Source organism: Plasmodium coatneyi, chromosome 1 (assembly GCF_001680005.1).
Source record: "Plasmodium coatneyi strain Hackeri chromosome 1, complete sequence".
Classification (NCBI taxonomy): domain Eukaryota; phylum Apicomplexa; class Aconoidasida; order Haemosporida; family Plasmodiidae; genus Plasmodium; species Plasmodium coatneyi.
Genome location: NC_033556.1, coordinates 36,795 through 57,033, shown reverse-complemented (window position 1 = coordinate 57,033; position 20,239 = coordinate 36,795). Strand labels below are relative to the sequence as shown.

At 35.1% G+C, this 20,239-nt stretch overlaps 5 protein-coding genes across 5 annotated transcripts; 3 read left to right on the top strand and 2 right to left on the bottom strand.

Annotated features, from left to right (window-relative positions):
• Nucleotides 1–268: 268 nt before the first annotated feature.
• PCOAH_00000120 (Uncharacterized protein) lies at nt 269–1,670 on the bottom strand (the record flags this gene model as incomplete). Its single annotated transcript, XM_020056835.1, has 3 exons — nt 269–1,315; nt 1,480–1,527; nt 1,590–1,670. The coding sequence occupies 3 exons, from the start codon at nt 1,668–1,670 to the stop codon at nt 269–271; spliced, it is 1,176 nt and encodes a 391-aa protein (XP_019912554.1).
• Nucleotides 1,671–3,289: 1,619 nt separating this feature from the next.
• PCOAH_00000110 (Uncharacterized protein) lies at nt 3,290–4,192 on the bottom strand (the record flags this gene model as incomplete). The annotated part of the gene is made up of 2 exons (XM_020056834.1): nt 3,290–3,946; nt 4,167–4,192. 2 exons carry the CDS (start codon nt 4,190–4,192, stop codon nt 3,673–3,675), a joined length of 300 nt encoding a protein of 99 aa, XP_019912580.1.
• Nucleotides 4,193–6,945: 2,753 nt separating this feature from the next.
• Nucleotides 6,946–8,617, top strand: PCOAH_00000100 (Uncharacterized protein; the record flags this gene model as incomplete). Its single annotated transcript, XM_020056833.1, has 2 exons — nt 6,946–7,062; nt 7,526–8,617. The coding sequence occupies 2 exons, from the start codon at nt 6,946–6,948 to the stop codon at nt 8,615–8,617; spliced, it is 1,209 nt and encodes a 402-aa protein (XP_019912389.1).
• A 3,583-nt stretch (nt 8,618–12,200) lies between these two features.
• Nucleotides 12,201–13,098, top strand: PCOAH_00000090 (KIR-like protein; the record flags this gene model as incomplete). Its single annotated transcript, XM_020056832.1, has 2 exons — nt 12,201–12,209; nt 12,349–13,098. 2 exons carry the CDS (start codon nt 12,201–12,203, stop codon nt 13,096–13,098), a joined length of 759 nt encoding a protein of 252 aa, XP_019912518.1.
• A 3,536-nt stretch (nt 13,099–16,634) lies between these two features.
• Nucleotides 16,635–19,237, top strand: PCOAH_00000080 (SICA-like antigen; the record flags this gene model as incomplete). Its single annotated transcript, XM_020056831.1, has 3 exons — nt 16,635–16,709; nt 16,842–18,251; nt 18,386–19,237. The coding sequence occupies 3 exons, from the start codon at nt 16,635–16,637 to the stop codon at nt 19,235–19,237; spliced, it is 2,337 nt and encodes a 778-aa protein (XP_019912486.1).
• Nucleotides 19,238–20,239: the final 1,002 nt, after the last annotated feature.

Sequence of the window (20,239 nt, the reverse complement as noted above, 5' to 3'; positions counted from 1 at the left end):
ATAAATGATCAGGCACAAAGGGGCAGTTGGCTCTTCGTTGGGCGGGGAGGGGTACAATACCACGGGAGCTTACCATTGCTATTAAAAAAAAGGGGGGAAAAGAAACCAATCATCCCATAGGCGCACATAGTATGTAAATGTAAGGAGAAGGCAGGAACCCAAAAAAAAAATCCATATTGCATCAGCCCGTCATCGAATAATTAAAGATGTTGAGCCATCCTACACAACGCTCCTCCTTCCTTTGCCCTTTTGTTCCAACTTCCACCTTTTATCTTTGTTGAGTAATGTGCTTCCTGTTTGCGCTCGCTCCGTAGGTTCTCATCTTCTGTGCCAAAATACTAGTCCATTTCTCCTTGTTTCGGTTAATACTTCCATTTGTTAAATTGCGAAGACGATGTAGTAGATTTTCAAAGGGTATAGTCCATACATATTCTTTTCTCCCTTTAGTAATAAAGTTCCAGAAGAAACTTTCACATGTCCTTTGGATACATTCCAAGTCGTGCAGAAGCTCTTTCTTGCATTCTTCCCACCACTCTAACTTGTAATCATCTGGCAAATTATGGGCTTCTGCTACGCTGGAAAACCATCTGTTCAAATTATTCACCATGGCATAATACTTCCTTTCTAAGTAGATCCCATTGTAAAAGTATAAAATAAATGCCTTTCTTTTACTGGTCCTAATAAATAATGTTTCCGGCATGTTCAATATATACTCATCTGTGAGGTCCTTCGAAATATCCTCGATGGCGCAACCATATGGGAGCATTGGTCTGTACTTGTCTAGAATACGATTCCTCCAATTGGGGTAAGCAGTCCCACTGTATTGCCTTGCATGGGCTCCATGACTTTGTTGAGGGTAACCTCCATATCGCTGCGGGGGGCACCTTCTATAAGTTTGATGAGGGTAGATTCCATAACGTTCCTGAATGCAGGGCTCCCTACCATTTCCCATATCGGACCTGTCAAACAGACTTTCATCGGACCCGTCAAATAGACTCGCATCGGATTTGTCAAGCAGACTTTCATCGGATCTGTCAAGCAGATTCACGTCAGACCTGCCAAGCAGATTCAGATCGGATCTGTCAAGCAGACTCGCATCAGACCAGTTGCCCCATGTGTGCATCTCCCCGTGTGAGTTACTTTTCTGGTTATTGCTACTGTGGCCATTCCTGGAAGAGCGGTGATTCCCATTCATGCGCTGGTTCTCCCTACGTGAAAAATCATTTAAAAAGAGAGACAACTCGGACAAACTTCTTGAACGCCCAGATGGGTATATCCCTATCAAGGTCTCCACGTGCGTTGCCCCATTTAAGCTCTGCAAACGAAGGAATAAAATAAAATAGCAAAGGTTAAAATTGAATGAAATAAAAAGTAGAATGAAATAAAGTAGAATGAAATAAAATAATCTGCCGTGAACAGGGCAATGGACAGCATTAAAGGGGGAATGTCAAGAACGAGCAGCAAGTAGCGAACGTTTACAATGATAAATTTGGACAAAGGGGCAAATTGTATTCCCATATGCTGGCACTACTATGATAAGAAAAAGAAGGAATTAAGGAAAAAATGACCCACGTACAACTTCCACGTACCTGTGACTCAATCCAAAGCAGGACAAAGTACATAATAAGTAAAGGGTACACCCACAAACGACGATCCTTCGGAAAAACCATTTTGTTTGCCGCCCTTTCTGTGCAAGACTCGTTTAATATTCAGTTTAAAACAAAATATAATTTTTTTTCTTTTTTTTTATTATTCATTATTTCAACTGGAATACTGTTGGATGGATTCATTGGTAGTAGGAATTTCTTGCTTGAATGATTCAATGGTTCTTTTACTCCTCTTTTTCTTGCATTCACTTTTGTGCTTAAGCTAGATTGCGTATAATCTTTTCACATCAAAAAAGAAGAAAAAAGAAAAGGCTCACAGTAGGAATAACGCTACAAAATGACACAGTAGAAGGAATACGGTCACTATATAATAACTGTTACGGCATAATCACGACATAATCCGGACATATGTTGAACGAAGAAAAAATAGGGGATGCCCCAACTTTTGCGCGATTTCTAAATCAAACTGTGTTTTTAAAGATGGCAAAAAAGAAGGCAGTAATTGGACTGCCTCTACGTATGCTTCAAAATCGTTGCTAAGAATTAGGTGAAGCGGTGGAGTATTACGCGGGGTGTTACTCTTAGTACTATCATATAATATGTACTTTTACAGTAACAACAGAGAAGGAAAAAAAAGAGGAAACAAAAAAAACAGAACTCTTACTTTTTAGTTTGTTTTAAAAAATATCCACTTTTTCCATCTTTCATGTCGTTACACTTATTGTAGAACGCATCGGAAGGAAGTTTTACACAACTTTTTTTTTAATTTTTTTCCTTTTAGTATTCGCTTCTGCGCTTAAGCTAGCTACCTAGCCTATAACTTCTTTACATCAAAAAAAAAAAAAAAAAGAAAAGGGAGGGGGGAACTATTTTCATGGAACATAATTTTATACATTTATTTATTAAAAATGTAATTATCAGAATGTGAGACATTATTTAATACGGAAAAATTGTGTTACACCTTTCATTCCTGCACATTCCTTATAAATGTCCTTCTTCCTTTTTTTTGCCCCACTTTTTTTTTTTTTTTTTTTTGCGGAAAAAAAGAAAAACTGGTTAGGCAAAATAAACACAGTTGGTGGTGTAAAGCATAACATGAATGTTGCCACACCATCAAAAGCACATTTTACACTCATTTGACAAAAGGGGAATTAAAGAACAAAACAAGGAAAAAATGAGAAAATGAGCAACCATTATATCTTTCGTTCTATAGTACCTTCCGCGGTGCTCGTTCTCTCTCTGTGTGGAGAGACGAGTCGTGGGAAGTCTTGCATGTCCATAGAAAGTGCACATACACATACAATACACAATACACATAATTATACATACACGTAATTATATTTATATACATGCGCAAACGGGGCACCCCTTCCTTTTCTTCTCAGTTAAAGGGAAACAAAACATAGACACACACACCCTATCCCCTCTTTCCTGATAGGGCAGGAACAAAATTACGCAGTAATATAGAAAATTCACTATACACTCCCCCGGCGAACATATATCTTCCTAAAGAAACGGCTACCACCAAATGTTTTCGACAAAAAAAGGTTTTCATAAGAGGAGGAACTTCAAATGAATATACACATATACACCCATGTGACGCCATCTGTATATTATTATAAAAATCCCATTATACAAGAAAAAAAGCACACAAAAAATTGGTTACTTGTGTACATGCTGGCTTATTCATTCTTTATCTGCTTCCCCGTGGGGAATTCCTTCTGGAACCAATACTTCCAAGTTTCCTCTTGGTATTTCCTCCACATAGCATCTTTTTCTTGCTTTAACTGTTTGATTTCATTCCAGATGTTTTGTTCTTCTTCAGTTAAAGTATCACTGGGTTCGTTTTGCCTGTTTTATCGCAAGTAATCCACAAAATTTTACAAAAATGGCATTGTTCTCCTTAATTTCTGCTTGTCGGAAAGCTGTTAATATTTTGATTAATTCGGACCAACTATTTCCCTTATCGTCCACAGTGTTGGAAGATGATTTGTATTCTGTACTTAATGTATCCAAAGCTCCTGCCATTACATGATACCAATTTTCTATTTCGATGAGGGATAGATCATTCCACTCCTTTATTAATGTCTTCAAGGCCAAAACGTTCGGCATGCCTCGAATTGGATACACTTCCACTAGAATAAGGAAGTTCTGCATTGTTGGAACCTGAGGAAGATCCTCTAAAATTTGTGCTGTTTCCATGCTCCGTGGTACTTTCCTCTTCTAAGGGGCTTCCAACTATTGTATTCTTTTCGCCGTTTGAAGGCTTTTCTGACAAATTTCTAGCGCAGCTCCTGCTGGGCGATCTGAAAAAGGCGTCGTACTCATTGCTGTAAAGGCTTCACAACAAGTAGAAGTATAGGACACGTACAAATGAAAACATGAATACATTATTTTTGTACTCTTTAGCAAGCGTGAACAAATCGGATGCGAACCTTTCACGCGCGAACGTTCACGCGCCCACATTAATACGCCAAATATGCAAATCATGGTGCGACATGTTTCATTTTTCTTCTTTTTTTTTATTTTCTTTAATAATCCCTCGCATGTACAACCTACCCTGGGGTAGCTAAACACCAGGTCATATTTGCTGAACCCCTAAAACCGAAATCCACATTTCATATACCCTCACACCCTAAAACCTGAAATCTGAACTTGCAACTTCTTCCTTAGGAACAAAGTTTTCCTTCTCTAAACCCGAAATCTGAACGTGGAACCTGTTCCTGAAGAACGTCTTCCTTAGGAGCACATTCCCTAGGAACAGAGTTTTCCTCCCTAAACCCTGAACCTAAACATGCAACCTGTTCCTTAGAAACATCAAACATAGAAACACCTTCCTTAGCAATACCTTCCATCAGGAACAAAGTCTTCCTTCCCGGAACCCAGAATCTGAACATGGAACCTGTTCCTTAGAGACATATTAAGTAGTAACATGAACCCTAAACGTGGAATTTGAACTTTGAACGTCTTCCATAGGAACATCAAGCATTGAAGCATGTTCCTTAGGAACAAAGTCCTGCTTCCCTAAACCCGGAATCTGTACTTAGAACCTGTTCCTTAGGAACATGAACCAAGGGAACCTCTTCATTAGGAACAAACTCTTCCTCCCCTAAACCCAGAATCTGAACATGGAACCTGTTCTTTAGGAACTTTCTCCTTTGGAATTTCTTCCCTGGGAACATCCTCCCTTAGGAAGGAAGTCTTCCTCCCTAAACACTAAACCCTAAGCCGTGAATTCTAAAACCTAAAAACTAAAACCTAAACCCTAAACCCCAAATCCTAAATCCTAAACCCTAAACCCTGAACCCTGAAGGACCATTCTATTTTTTAAACATTTATCTCTAAATTCAGACAGAGGAACTATTTAGGTTTTTTCTACAGCTTTTATTTCGATATAGTGCAAAATATTTATTCTGACGGTTAAGGGTTAAAATATATGACACTTGAAAATTTCATTTTTATATAAATATTTTTAGCACAAGGCATGTGAATTTCTTTTCAAAAACCCCATAGTAAATTTTTCTACCATTAAGTAAATATTTTTAATAGGTATATGTTTAATTAGTTCTGCACAACACATAAAGCAGTGTTATTAAAATGGTGGTTACACTACACAAAAAAACGATTCATTTGTTCCCAGTATATCTATATTAATGCCTTGATAATTTTTATGTGCTAAAATGTTGATAAGGTTCATAGAAAATTGGTGACCATTTCTACTGTTTTAATTAACTATTTAGTTGATTACTGGGTGAAGTGATTAACTTAATTGTTCAGCTATATAACGACAGTGAATTTTTTGTCTAACTAACCCCATTGGACCTTTTTTTTAGTAGAAAAGGAAAAAACAAGCATCCATCCATTGTTGAATGTTTCTACGTGGCCCAAAGAAACAATTCTTATTTTTACTCATTCAGATATCATTTCACGTTTTAATTAAAAATCGATAATTTGATTATCCAGTAAGTATAACTATGTATAATATGAGTCAAATGTCACATGTGTGATGTGATTAAAATAAAATTATAATATAAATTTAATTTTTAAATTATTGCGAAAATGTGTTTACTAACTTTTTGGTATTTATTCTTATGTATATATAATATATATAGGTTATATACTTGCCCGCCTCGCAGCGGTTGTCCCATTCTTTTTCATTTTTACTTTTCGCTCTCATTTTTTTATGTTCGTTTTTTTACTTATTTTATGTTATAGTAATATATATATACAATGTCAATCGTTCATACATGAAAAAAAAACAAGAAAAAAATGCATAAACATGTGAACTTTTTATGAAAATATATTAGCTCTTCAAGTTGAAGTTTCTCTATGTCGTTTATTACGTAATAACACGCCCTCTCAGAATAGCAAGTAGTATATAACACTAATTCGTCTTCATTTTTTAAGGAAGGAGCTATATATAGGAACAAGATTTAAGAACAACTTTTGCTATATTTTATTAATACCGCATAAACAAAATAATATAATAAGTTTTTATAGTGCTATATATAGCCCCTCAGAAAGGGACTCATTAGAAAAAAAAGCATTAATGAATAAAATATAATATGTACATGTACTAAAAATTAAAAAAAAAAAAAAAAAAAAAGGGGGCCAGCAGCTAGCTATTATTAACATAATTCACGAAATTCATAACACGGACCTTTCGTTATACATATACATTATTTATTATTATATCGCCCTTACATTTTTTTTTTTTTTTCTTTTCTATTAAGGTATTCAATTCGGATTCCATTATACAATACATAGGAGCAATCATATTCAGTTTCAAACAATTTTTCATCCTTATAAATATGTTTGGTTTCTAACCAAAATGGTGATACAACAGATTGATTCTATGCTTCTTAGGAGGCGGCTATTTATCAATCTGTTTATTCTTAGTTGTTTTTGTTTTCTTTTCTTACAACTCAGCATATAATATAACTTTTTAATTTTTTGAAAAAAAATATTTTTTTAAATATAAATTATAATTTTTTTTCTTTCCTTTTTTACAATATTTTTTATAATATTTAGGTTTAATCATAATTTTGTATTAACTTTTGTACAAAGTTTATATTTTATAATTTGTAAACTTTTAATATATAGTAATTTTTTGACCTTATATATTTTTTGCATTTTTTCAATAATAATATTTTTTGTTCTTACTTGGAATTCTAGATTTTTGTTACTTTCGCACTTTTAGAGAAATATATATATGGTGTTTAATAAATTTTGAACCTACTTAGCCTAATTATATTAATTGAAAGAACGAATTATTTCTAGTACTTAATAAGAAATATACTCTTTTTTTTTCTTACACCTTCTAGCATATATAAACAAAATGCCTGTTGCAACAAGGCAAAATAAGAAAGGGAAAAAAGGAGGCGCCGTTTTTCGCTTTTGCACCAAAGCTTCCGTGTACACGCTTCTCGTTTGGATTGTAAATTGCTCCAATTCGGTAAGAAAAAAAAAAAAAAGGAAAAATGGACAAATGAACCAACAAATGAATGAACGAACGAACATACGAATGCATATTATCTGTAACCGAACAAAAAAAAAAGGGACCGGACACCCTCCGGGAACCCATGAACAACCCTCAACGCACATATATATTCCTCTGTGTACACGTGTCCAAGAGGGGGGAGTAGTTCTTTTTTTTTTTTTTTCGTTTGATGCCTAAAAATGTGTTTTTCCTTTTATTTTTTTTTTTGAAATATGAAGTATACATTTTTTCTTTTTTTTTTATTTTCTTTTTACACTATTATAACTATGCCGACACCTTTTCACTAAATGTTCACTGTCTTTTCATTAATGTAAATATAAAAACTGCTTTTAACATTTTATCTAAATTTTATAAACAAAATTCCTTTTTGACCACTACCACCACTAACAACCTTCCTTTCTTTTTTTTTTTTTTTTAGAGCCAATATGGTGATAATTCGTACAATGTGATGAACAATAGCCTTGGAAAGGCCGTGGATTCAAGAACTCTGAGGTTATTAGCAGAAGCTTACGAGGAAGATATAGAACAAGATGGTCCTATAGTGTACGACGAGGAAGCTATTGAACAGGATGGACCAGCAGTATACGAGGAAGCTATTGAGCAAGATGGACCCGTAGTGCACGAGGAAGATATAGAACAAGATGGACCCGTAGTACACAACGAAGCTATAGAACAGGATGGACTTGTTGTACACAATGAGGAAGCTATAGAAGAAGATGGAGAAACTTCAGGAGAAGTTGGAGCAGAAGAACAAGTTGTACAGAAAGCTCCTTCTCTATCCTCACTAGAGGAAGAAGTTGTTCATGCAGTTGCAGAGGAAGTTGCAGGAGCTATAGAAGAAGATGGAGAAACTTCAGGAGAAGTTGCAGAAGGAGAACATGTTGTACAGAAAGCTCCATCTGTACCTTCAGAACAAGAACAAGTTGTGCAAAAAGCTCCATCTGTACCTTCAGCAGAAGAACAAGTTGCACTGCAAGTTCCAAAAAATTTAGCAAAAGAAGAAAAAATTGAATATAACGATGATGGATCCATACGTGTACGATCTGTAGATTTAAACGAACAACCAGAGTTAATAAAGCGTTATGAAGAAAGAAGGATAAATGTGCGTGATAATTTTAAACCAACAATAACATACAATTTTGAAGAGGCATTAAAACGTTGTATTGCATTCGACGCACGAAAACACGACATCGATGAAGACCCGGATCCATATGGTGTATTACAAAAAAAGAACAAAAGAACGGTGCAAACTGGATATTTGAGAATGTATCAAAACAATTTTCGCAATCTTCCATACATAGATGATTTAAAAAATAATGAAGAACTAGAAGGACCATACCTAGAAAGAAAATACGTACGCCCACATCTAAGCCCTGCTCCACCAAGAACAACTGCTTTAACAAGAAACGTAGAAAGAAAAATAAATAAAGAAGAAGATCATGAGGAGGAGGAAGAAGTAGAAGAAGTAAAAGGAAAGAAAAAGAAAAGAAGAAGATTCTGCTGCTTTTAAAAAGTCTTGCAAAAAAAAAAAACGAGTAATAAAAGGAACAAAGGAAGTTATTTATTCTGCTGTTACGTAGGAGTCCAAAAGGTGTAATGAAAATGCTACCTGATAGTGTGATTCATGTGTGTACATATACGAATTAAGAATCATGGAACCAGCCTTTTTTTTTTTTTTTAACTGTTTGAAAAAAAAAGGAGCAGAAGGGAGAAGTTCACCCTCAAAATTCGGAAGAGTCGAATGATAGTATAGGAAAAGTGTGTAAAATGGGAATTATTTTATAAAAGACTATAAATGTACCAAAAGAGAAAGAGTTACTTTTTTGTTAATATATGCCCATGTGCTTTACGTACTAATCAGTACGTGTATATATAATTGGTTCACCATGAAAATTATGTATTTTGCAAATTCAATTAAATAATACGTACTGACTAGAAATTGAATTTTATTTTTGTACAAACAGTTTTATGCGCTATATTTTTCAATCTTTTCTGTAATTTGTTTTTATATATCCATATATAAAACGACATTTTTATTATTTTATCATGGACTTGGAACAATAATATAGAAATGAATGAAGAATATTTTTTTGGAAAATAACTTTTAATGGTAATAATTATATATTTTTGCAAAAATCAAAGGGCTCTAATTTGTGCATGAGAAAGAGAGTCTTCTTTTGTCTGCCTAGGTTTGACAGATGTACAGAGCAGCATATTTGCAAGTCAAAAGAATTAGCCTTTAAAAATCTTCAACTTTTTTTTGCATGCACCCCTCATCCGCCATATATACTGTATAATACAATTAAAAACATACCAATTATTGGTTCTGGAATAAAAAGGAGAACATGAAAATAGATAACATTTGTTTTTTCATTTTACTGCTATCATTTATTTTCTTTCCTTTAAATATTTTTCTGAAAAGGTCGGCACTTTTCTTTTTTTCTTTTCGCGCCTGTTTTCAGAGTATCTTTCCTCATGCATTTATTCATACATACAAATGTAGGAAAAAAAAAATAAATTCTACCTCTAAAATTTTTAAAAAAGAATGGGGCAAATACACACAATAAAAAGGGGGAAGCACAACAACTCAAAAAAAAGAAAGGGTTTTTACTACTCCTTTTTTGCGCAAAGTTGTCCATTTTTAGCGCCCACCAGCACCATCACATATATCACAAATGTGCGCTTCTCTTCTCCTCCTCCGCAAAAAAAAAAGAAAGTGTTCTTAAAAAATGGGAACTGTACAATTACAAATTTTTTACCATGTCACACATGCGTCTGTATGGAAAAAAAAAATAAAATGATAATGTCCAAACTGGCACAACAAAAAAAAATAAGAAAAAAAAAAATTTTTTAGTTCATCATAAAATGAAAAAACAAACAAACAGTGGACAGAAAAAAATAAAAGAAGTGTGCTACTTAGTATAACGTCTCAAGGAGAAAGCTCCCCAAGGAAAGCTCTCCTCAAAGCAGTGTGCATACTTAATACAATAGTGACACTTCAAAAGAGGAAGTAACTGTTCACTTCTGTTTTTACTGCACCATTAAGGCCACCCATAAAAATGGGCAATTCATTCCCTTCCTCCCAAGTTCGGCTTAATTCGGCAAAGACCTTAAATCCACTATCCTATAGGATTTGGGCATACACATAACATTATTTTTCGGTTGGACCTTATTTGCATGTGCCCCTTTTTTACAGAAGAAAATTACTATTTTTTTTCTTTTTTCTTTTTCCTTTTTCCTTTTTTTTTTTTTTTTTGGTATTGTATGAAAGTGTTTATATGTTTATGTGTAACATCAATATAAGTCAGAAAAAAACTTTTTTTTTCCAATTTATTCTGATTTGTTGAGAAATACCTTTTAATTGAAGGGTCCAAAATATGTTCATTTACTTTTTTTTGTTATAAATTTTTATCTTTATAATTTTTTTTATTTTAACATAATAATTTCTTTTTTCCTTCTCCTTTCAATGGTCCAATTATGGTTCCATTTGAAAAAAGTGCTCCCAAGTTGTGCGCGGAGGTTCGCCCGCCCCCTCCTTATGTTATACACATCTTTTAGACATGCAGTTTCATATAAAAAGTGCAAAATTAAATAATGTTCTTCACAAAAGAGAAAGGGAAGCTGCGTCCTTTCCCTTCTTTTTTACCTTGATTATTTAAGTATTATATTAGTCAAAAAGAACTGCCAAATAAAAAAGAAGGGGCACTAATTTTGTTCCCCTCGGAAAATTAATGGGTACAACACTGCACAAAGTGTAACATTCATTTTTATGTTCATACGCCTTTTTTTATTCAGCTGATGAAGCCTTCTTCTTGATGCAAATAAATGAGCTTAAAGCGCTCAAATATAAATTTTATTAATAATGTAAGGTTAACACATGTAAAAACGCGCAGCGCACTTGTTCTGTTTCCATTTCCGTGTGCGCATACTAGCTACGTTTTTACATATTTTGTCCTTATTACACAACACCTATGCCCCCTCCTAAGAAATTCGTAATTTATGAATATGAATAGAATAAATGTGCAAAGAGAGATATCTTTCACAGTTTTTCTGCTGTTATATGTGTAATAAATAATGGCGAAAATTTGTATATAAGCAATGCCTCCCCCCCCCTATGGTAAAACAAATTAATCTGAATAATAAAATTTAGGTCTTATAAGATGGAATAAATGGGCTCAGTAGAACCATTTGCTCCTGTAATTTTGTAAAAAGAATAAAATTCCCCCCCCTTTTTATAACTTATTCTTATGCTTCCCTCCTGAATGGGGCGCTGACAACTTCCTTCTTTTACCATATTATTCAAGTAGCTTTAATAAATGGTTCATATTTCAAGTTCATTTGTATGCATAAAATAAGGAGGGGAGGTTGTTACCTTAATGAGAAGGATGGACTAGGAAGTGCTCATGCCCATACAGAACAGAATATACACTATTTGTTCATATTGCATATTATTCTTGCCATATGCGCAATACAGGAGGTTTTATAGCATATTTCTAGGTTATGCTTGTAACAGTGCAATGTAAGTGAACATGGAATTTATATCAAAAAAAAAATTAATTTTTTAGAGCAGTACACGCAGGAACCTCACACAAAGTATAATAATATAAGGAGGAGTAAAAGAAGGAAGGAGAAAATCAAAAAAGAGAAATATATACCACATAACCCCCGAGTTCCATATCCTCTAACTTACAAACTTGCCAACTTACCATCATCATCATCATCTTCTTCCCACCTTATATGACTATATATATTCAATAAATGAATATACTTCACAGGCAAGTTACATATAAATAATAATATGTACATTCGTGTATAATCTAAATTCTGAAGTGAATTATAATTCATAAAAAGCAAGGTGACAAGGAATATATAAATATTTAAATAAAGAGGAGGAGAGAGTTCTCCATATGTGCGCTATTATAGAATGTAGTTATAGTGAAGAATTGAAGTAGTATACTCATGTGTATATTCATTCAGAAATAGGGGAAGAAAACAAAGAAAATACAGGTGTAAGAGTGACTATATATTATATTGGACAATATACACAATAAATTAAGAAGGACAATCTATACCTAAAAGGACGAAGGAAGAAAATGTCAATGGTAAGAATAAATGTTATAAAACAATAAGAATAAACGTGGATAATTCTCATATATAAGTATTCCATGTAAATATTATAATATATTATAGTACATATATGGGCAATATAACGCATATGTGCACAACCACTAAATACTGTAGGAAAACTGCTGGTGGGATGGAAGCTCCAAATCCCGATATAAAGAACTTCAGGAGAAAGCACTGAATAATAATGAATGTAAAGGTTGCAGCGTCACAAGAAAAAGCGCTTTACAGGCTGCAGTGGAAAGATATCCTTCAGTGGAGAAAGAAGTACCGAAAATTATGAATGCCTGGTGTTATATACATACAAAAGAGCAGGAGGACAAACCTATGTACTGTGACCTCTTTTACTACTGGCTAGGAGAAATCCTATTCCGTGAATTGAAGAGCGATGCATCCGTCCGCCGGGAAGTTATGAAAAATATTTATGAGAAGTTACAGATATGGAAAAATATAGACAATTGCACAAAGACCTTCCCAAATGTGACGCCAGAGGAGTTCGGACGCCTAAGAGCTCTATACTATTATACACAGGACTACAGTCAAATGAAGGAGAAAATAAGTACGGCACGTGATGCATGTGCTGAAGAATACAGAACATTCCTGAAGGAGGTTCATGATACATATACGGACAAGGAAGGCAAGTGTAAGCGTCCAAACAATCATAGAAACGAATACTGTACCAAAATTGAAGAAATATTACGTAACGATGATAGGACACCGAAGGATCCATCAGAAATATTACCCGAGTTGAAAGGTAGGTTGACTCCTTTAGAAAGTGAAAAACTAAAGTATGCGGCTGTAGAAAGACCCTCAGGTCAAAGAAAAAAGAAAATTAGGGAAAGAAAGAAATACGAGGAGATGCATTAAAGATGAAAGCACCGTACCCTCGGCTTCAGTGATCCATGATTACATATATGACTGATAACTATTATTTACTTCTTAGGTAATGATGAACAACCACAACAAGAAATTCCACCTGCAGAAGGAACACCCGAAGCAACAACCCCTGCAGCATCAGCACCTGCAGAAACAACCACTGAAGAAACATCACCTGCAGAAACAACATCTGAAGCAACAACAACTGCAGAAACCATCCCTGCAGTAACAACACATGAAGAAACAGCACTTGCAGAAACTGTCCCTGCTGAAACCGCTACTCCAGCCCCTGTAGAGGAATTCCCAGCTTCAGCACCAGGGAACAGCCTCGATGGTAAAGGTGATTCCAGCAGCCACCACAATGGTGCAAAACCTCCCTTTTTGGCACCGGAAGTCCAAACAACACAGCGCGTTACTACGGAATCCCAAACAACACAACTCGCAGTAACGGAAACTTGGACATCTGAAGAGAGTAGTAACACTGCTATAGATCTAAGCATAGGTCTAACGGAGGGTATAACTATCCCAACCACTCCTATTTTATTTGCTACATGGGTTGTGACAGTATTTATCTCCATTGCCCTTCTCTTGTGCAAGGTAAACTTGCTATTGTACAAGTGCCTGTATGAATAGTACTATATAATTGCATTATTCCCTTGTAAGGGATGAAGATGCAAAATAAGTTATGCGTGCGTGATACATTTTTCCCACCACTTCCTTTTACCCCCATTCCTTCTTTTTTCTTCAGTACACTTTTTTATTCCGTGGAAAGAAGAAACAGTCCCCTAAAAGTAAAAGAAGAAAGAGAAGATCAACCATCGAAGATGAATTGAACACATCATTAGCGTGCAGTGATTCAGCAACAGAATATTCCACAGAAGGAAGGTCCATAGCGTCTTCCACAACAGTGGACGACTCCACAGCAGAGGTCGATTCAATGGAGGACAAAGATATGGAGGACGATTCTTCCTCTTCTTTATACAGTACAGCATCATAAGGAGGGAAGAGAAAGAAGGAGTTCATTACATGTGGATATGTAATATTTGGATATGCCTCATCTTCCAAGTTGAGAGAGAGTATACACCACCACCAATTAGGGGCAATGAGGAGGGGAAGATGGTGTAGTTTACCCCTTTTTTTTTTTTTTTTGTTTTGTAAGAACACACTCTTTTTTTAAGACACTTTTTTTTTGCGGAGAGGAGAAGGGCGGATTGTTATGTGCTGGGTGCTAGAAATTAACAACTGAATAAATTAACAACTTTACGCAAAAAAAAAAAAAGCAGGGTAAGCCGAGCCCCCCCCTTTTTTTGGGGGGACGCTTATTTTACCAACACGTCCGCAAACTGAAAAAAAAAATTTTCACTTCCATTTATATTAATTACACATGAACATGTAAACAATTTAATTACAAAACAATACAAAAAAAAAAAAAAAAAGAAAAATATTTACTACACCACGAACCCGGAATCTGAACTTGGAACCTGTTCCTTAGGAACAGCTTCCTCAGGAACAAAGTCTTCCTTCCCTAAACCCGGAATCTGAACACATAACCTGTTTCTTAGGAAGAAAGTCTTCCGTCCTAAATCCGGAAATCTGAACTTGGAACCTGTTCCCTAGGAACATTAACCCTAGGAACACCTTCCTTAAGAACGTCTTCCTTAGGAAAAAAGTCCTCCTTCCCTAAACCCGGAATCAGAACTTCGAAACTGTTCACTAAGAACCACTTCCTTAGGAACAAAGTCTTCCTTCCCTAAACCCGGAATCTGAACTTGGAACCCTCTCCTTAGGAATACCTTCCTAAGGAACAAAGTCTTCCCTCCCTAAATCCGGAATCTGAACTTGGACTCTCTTCTTTACGGAAATCTTCCATAGAAACTTGTTCCTTTGGAACCTCAACTATAGCAACCCCCAACGTTAGAACACCTTCTTTAGGAAGAAAGTTTTCCCGCCTAAACACTCAACTCTAAAATATGAACCAAAAATCATAAGCCCATAAACCCTAAACTCTCAACTCTTAAACACTCAACCTCGAAAATCCTGAACTTTAAGCCCATAACACTAAACCTGAACCCTAAACCCTGAAACATCAAACCTTAATCCTAAACACCGAACCCTAAAGCTTGAACACTAAATACTGAATCCTTCAATGTGGAAACTAAAACCCTGAAACCTAATAACTAAACTCTAAACCCTGAACGCTAAGACCTAAAACACTAAACACTGAATCCTAAACCATAAACCCTGAACACTCAGCCCAAAGCACTGAATCCTGAAAGATCGAAGACTCAAAACCTAAACCCTTAACTGTGAACCCTGGACCCTAAGCCTCGAAGCCTAAACGTGGAGCTCTAAACCCCTGAACCCTAAACACTAAATCCTATACCCTGAACACTGAAAGCTGAAACATAAAACCATCAAAGCGGAAACGTAAAACTTGAACCCTAAATCCTAAATCCTGAACCCTAAACCCTAAACTCTAAACCCTAAAGCCTAAAGCCGGAACCCCACAATGTGGTAAAATTTCCGTGTAGTGCAACTTCCTCTTTAAAGCAATTATTGGTGGCAATTTTATTTTTATCACTTTTCTTTTTTGGAATTGTGTTTTTTTCTTATTATATTTTAAAAATCTCTTCTAGGAAGAATATTTTTTACGTTTTATTTGTTGGCCGTTTCTATGTACAGCAACTATTTATTTAACAATTTTTATCACAATGCGCACGGTGAAATACAATGAGAGGGAAAGGAAGGAAAAGAGGATTCATGTTGAGGATAATTTATTTGGAACCATTGAATTCTGCACCGCATATATGTATAAATACTGAAAAGTAATGCCAAAGGAATGTTGTATTGTTTTTTTTTTATTCGGGTTATTTTTTATTTGATGAGGAAAATGTAAAATTGGTGTAGAGCGGAAATACACTTAGGATGGGTGCATAAATCCATTTGAACAACATTAGAATGCATGCATTCTGCTGTGACAATTAATTTCTGTCGGTGCGTGAGCATGTTTTTCTGTTTTTATAATTTATTTTTTTTGGCAATATGTTGTTGACATTCTCTATATAGGAAAATTATGTAACGGAAAATTTATGTGTTTATATTAGTATTTTCCGGTGTGACAATAATTTTTTGTTCATAATTTACTAGTTGCGTGTGGATTATTTTTTTTTCTGTGAACAACTTATACTGAGAAGCAACTTTTTTTTTTGTGAATTACATTTTTATATTATACGGAGGCTAATTCATATGGAGGCACTTCCTATCGAAAAGGTTGTTCCCAATATGTGTAGGAGTATACTGCATACAGAATGCCTAATGTAACGAAACGAATGTATAACATATGTACAATTATGCTTTTAAGCATGGATAAAAGGAAAAAAGGGAAAATGTGGAATGCTTTATTATTTAAAGGGGACCGGTGAAAAAATGATGGCTTAGGAATAGAACTCCTGAATAAGAATGGTAAAATGAATATAGGGACTCTAGGATTAAGGAAGGTGCAACCAATGTAGAAAGGGCGGGTCAACATGGGGGAGTTCCAGTACTTTAAAGAATTCATGGAAGAATGGTTAAGGAAGGAAGGAGAATCTAAGAGAAACGCGGTAACAGGAGTTGTAGTATTTTATAAGTGGATGTGGAATAAGTGAATTATTGTGTATGGAAGAATAATGAGAAATAAATAGAATCAGGAATTCATACATATATTGCTATATTGTTCTCATTCCCCATCTTAGAATGTTTTATTGAAAAGGATAAAAGAAGGTATGCGCGATATTCTGGAGAATATATATCAGGATGCGGAAGAGGAGAAACAGCACTGTAATATTCATGGCGATGACGGCAGCCCAAAATTGAAGGATGATGCAAGTAAAGCTTTATGTAAAATTTTAATAAGAATATTCTATTGGATAGGTGGATTAAGACAGGTAGGGGATAAAGGAAAAGGTTGGATATGGGGAAGAACAGTATTGACCATTCCAGCTGAGAAGAAACTGCAAGACTATTTAAGATGTATAGTGGGCAAAATAGTAATAGTAAGAATGTTCGGAACACATTGTAGGTTGAATGAAGTTACGCCAATTGTGAAGCAAGCAATAGGGGAAAATGTAGAAAAGAAAGGTATTCAGGACGAACATGAGAAGTGTGAGAATATAGATTTTAAAAGTTTAAGTATTGGGGGAAAAATTTTCTGGGAAGAAATAGAAAAGTCCATAGAACAGGATGAGGAGAAAGGAAAAACTATTACGGAAATAATAGAGCAGGGGAAATGTGAAGGTAAGAATGTTACTGAGCGAACAGAAGATAGTAACACGAAGGGCAAATGGAAGAGTACTGCTGAATTACTTGGACTGAATGATGAGGATGAGCTGAAAGCATTGATCGCTGATAGTGATAATTGGTCAAAGGGAGGATTAGACAGAATACTGTGTTACATAAGGGATGAAGGGGGGATTGAGAAAGTAAAAGAAATATTAGCGCAGACGCATGCTGAATTTGGGAAGAACTATAAAGGATCACTAAGGGGAGGTAAGGATATTCAAGAAGACAGGTGCGCAACCTATCTTACCAGGGGCGAAACTAATGAGAAAGATAGTTCACCTCCATCCACATCATCACATTCACCAGCGCGACCAACAACCCCAACGGAAAGTGGATCGAAAGGAACAAAAGCAGTTAAGGAAGCAACTTTTACTGAAGCGGACGGTTCCACCCCTGCCGCTCTTCCTGGTGCAGAAAGTCCTGATAAGTCTGTTGACTCCAGCAGTTCCATTTCTTCCAGTTCTACCAGTCGAAGCACCCAGGTGGATGGTGCTGCTGGTAGTCAGGATGGTGGTAATGCTGGTCATGTGGATTCTACAAAGATTGATTCTAGGTCTAATAATGGCAACACTGCTCCTACCCAGAATAACGTTGATAATATACAACTGAAGCCGCCGAGTTCTCACGAATCGCAAACACCACAACTCCCACCTACAACACCACCAGAGGAAGTTATTCATTCTAGGACAAGTTCAACAGTACCACAGACTATTAAGCCCCTGGAAGAATGGAATATATGGAATGTAAGGGATGTTCTTACCCCATATTTTCCATTCATCCCTGTTGCTATTGGAACGGTTGTTATGGGTTATCTTCTCTCTAAGGTAAGAAAGAAGCTTCACACAGTATAAATAATTGTTGTATATGTCGCACTTCTGCTATAAGGACTGTTATGATCATGATAGTAATATTTCACCCTTCAACACACTTTTCTTCCCTCCCCTTTTTTCTGGTACAGTATTTTGGATACTTCGGCAAAACAAAGCAGCGCTACAAACGTATGACACAAATATCCGGTTCTCCTTTAGGGAAAAACAGTGAAGGAACGGGTCTGACAATATCCTACGCACCTTATGAATATCGCCTAATGAAAGAAAAACGCCAACCTATACATTCTACCGAAATGCAGCAAGAAGAACATGCCAATCGAAAGACTATTATTGATATTCACTTAGAATCACTAAACGAATATCAAAACCAAAACGAAGACCCCGAATTAACGAACAATGTTGATTTTCTTCAAATCATCGTGGAAGAATTGATGAAATTTGAGTTTATGAATAAAGGGAACATAAAACGAGGAACAAAAGAACATAACCTTTCTTCCTCAGAGAATGAACATCCCTCTCTAACATGCAATGTCCCATATTGGATCAACTGGATCCAACGTAACAAGGTTGCGTTAGTGGAAATAAAAACACAACCTTGGTTTTATGACCTAAAGGTAAGTTGGAAGGAGCATCAGCGGGTACATGCTGACCGCAGTGAATTGAATGATGATAATAATTATTCATTTGAAGAAAAAAGGAAAGATTCTTTTAGGAGTTGGGTAAGGGAACAACGTGCTCTTATGGAATTGAACAGTCAAACAGCAGATTGGTTCAAGCATTTGTTGGACAACATAGAAGAGGTGAACGGGACGGATGAGTTAAAACAGCAACAATTGTGTAAAGATTCGTATAAGGCGAAAAATCGTTTAGCACCAAAGTTGTGGATGTTAATCTTGGCTTTGGTATTTGAGGAGTGTGAAAGGGAAGAAAACATCGTGGATAAGGAGTTTTATTTCGATCATTTGTTACAAAATGTTTGAAAAAGGAAAGGAGGGGATATAAATAGGAATAAAATATGAGAACAATATTTTACTTTCCTTCCATTAAACGGCAGACACTATGTTTCACTACGTTTATATTTCTATTTTTTTTTCTTTTTTTTTTTTTGTTTAAAAAGTTCCTTTGTACACTTTTATTTGCTCATTTTTTTTAATTTTTTCGTTGTACTAATGTGCTTATGTGTAAACAATATAAGTTCAAAGAGAAAAAAATTTTCCTACTTTATTTTGACTTGTTTGGGATAATTTTTTTTACTGAATATTTAAAATATTCATTTATTTTATTACAAAAGTTTTTACCACCATAACTTTTTTTACCTTCATAAATTTTTTCATACCTTAATAATTTTTCTTATTTTAACATAATAATTTTCTTTCTCCTTCTCCTTTAAGTTCTAATTATGTACATTTGAAAAAAGGTGCTCCTCCAAATTTTGCGCGAGGTCCGCGAAGGTTCGCGAGGGCCAGCAGTGGTTCGCCCGCCTTTCTTCTTCTTTTATGTTATACACATCTTTTAGATGCATAGTTCACATGAAGCGTGAATAATAATGTTCTTCACAGAAGAAAAACAGAAGCTGCCTCATTCCTTGTGTATTTATTTGAATTTAAGTACAATATTATTCAAAAGAAAAAAATCCCCTAATATAAAATTGTCACAAAAAATTGCATAAAGAAAAAAAAAGTTGTTAAAAAAAAATTGTCAAAAAAAAAAAGAAAAATTGCCCTAATATATATTTATCACACAGAGAAAATTGCATAAAAAAAAGAAATTGTCCAAAAGAAAAAAAAAATGTCCTAATAAATTTGTCACAGAAAAAATTGCACCAAAAGGAAAAAAAAGAATTGCCCTAATATAAATTTGTCACACAGAAAAAATTGCAAAAAAAAAAGGGAAGGAAAAAAAAGGGAAGGAAAAAAAAGGGAAGGAAAAAAAAGGGAAGGAAAAAAAAGGGAAGGAAAAAAAAGGGAAGGAAAAAAAAAGAA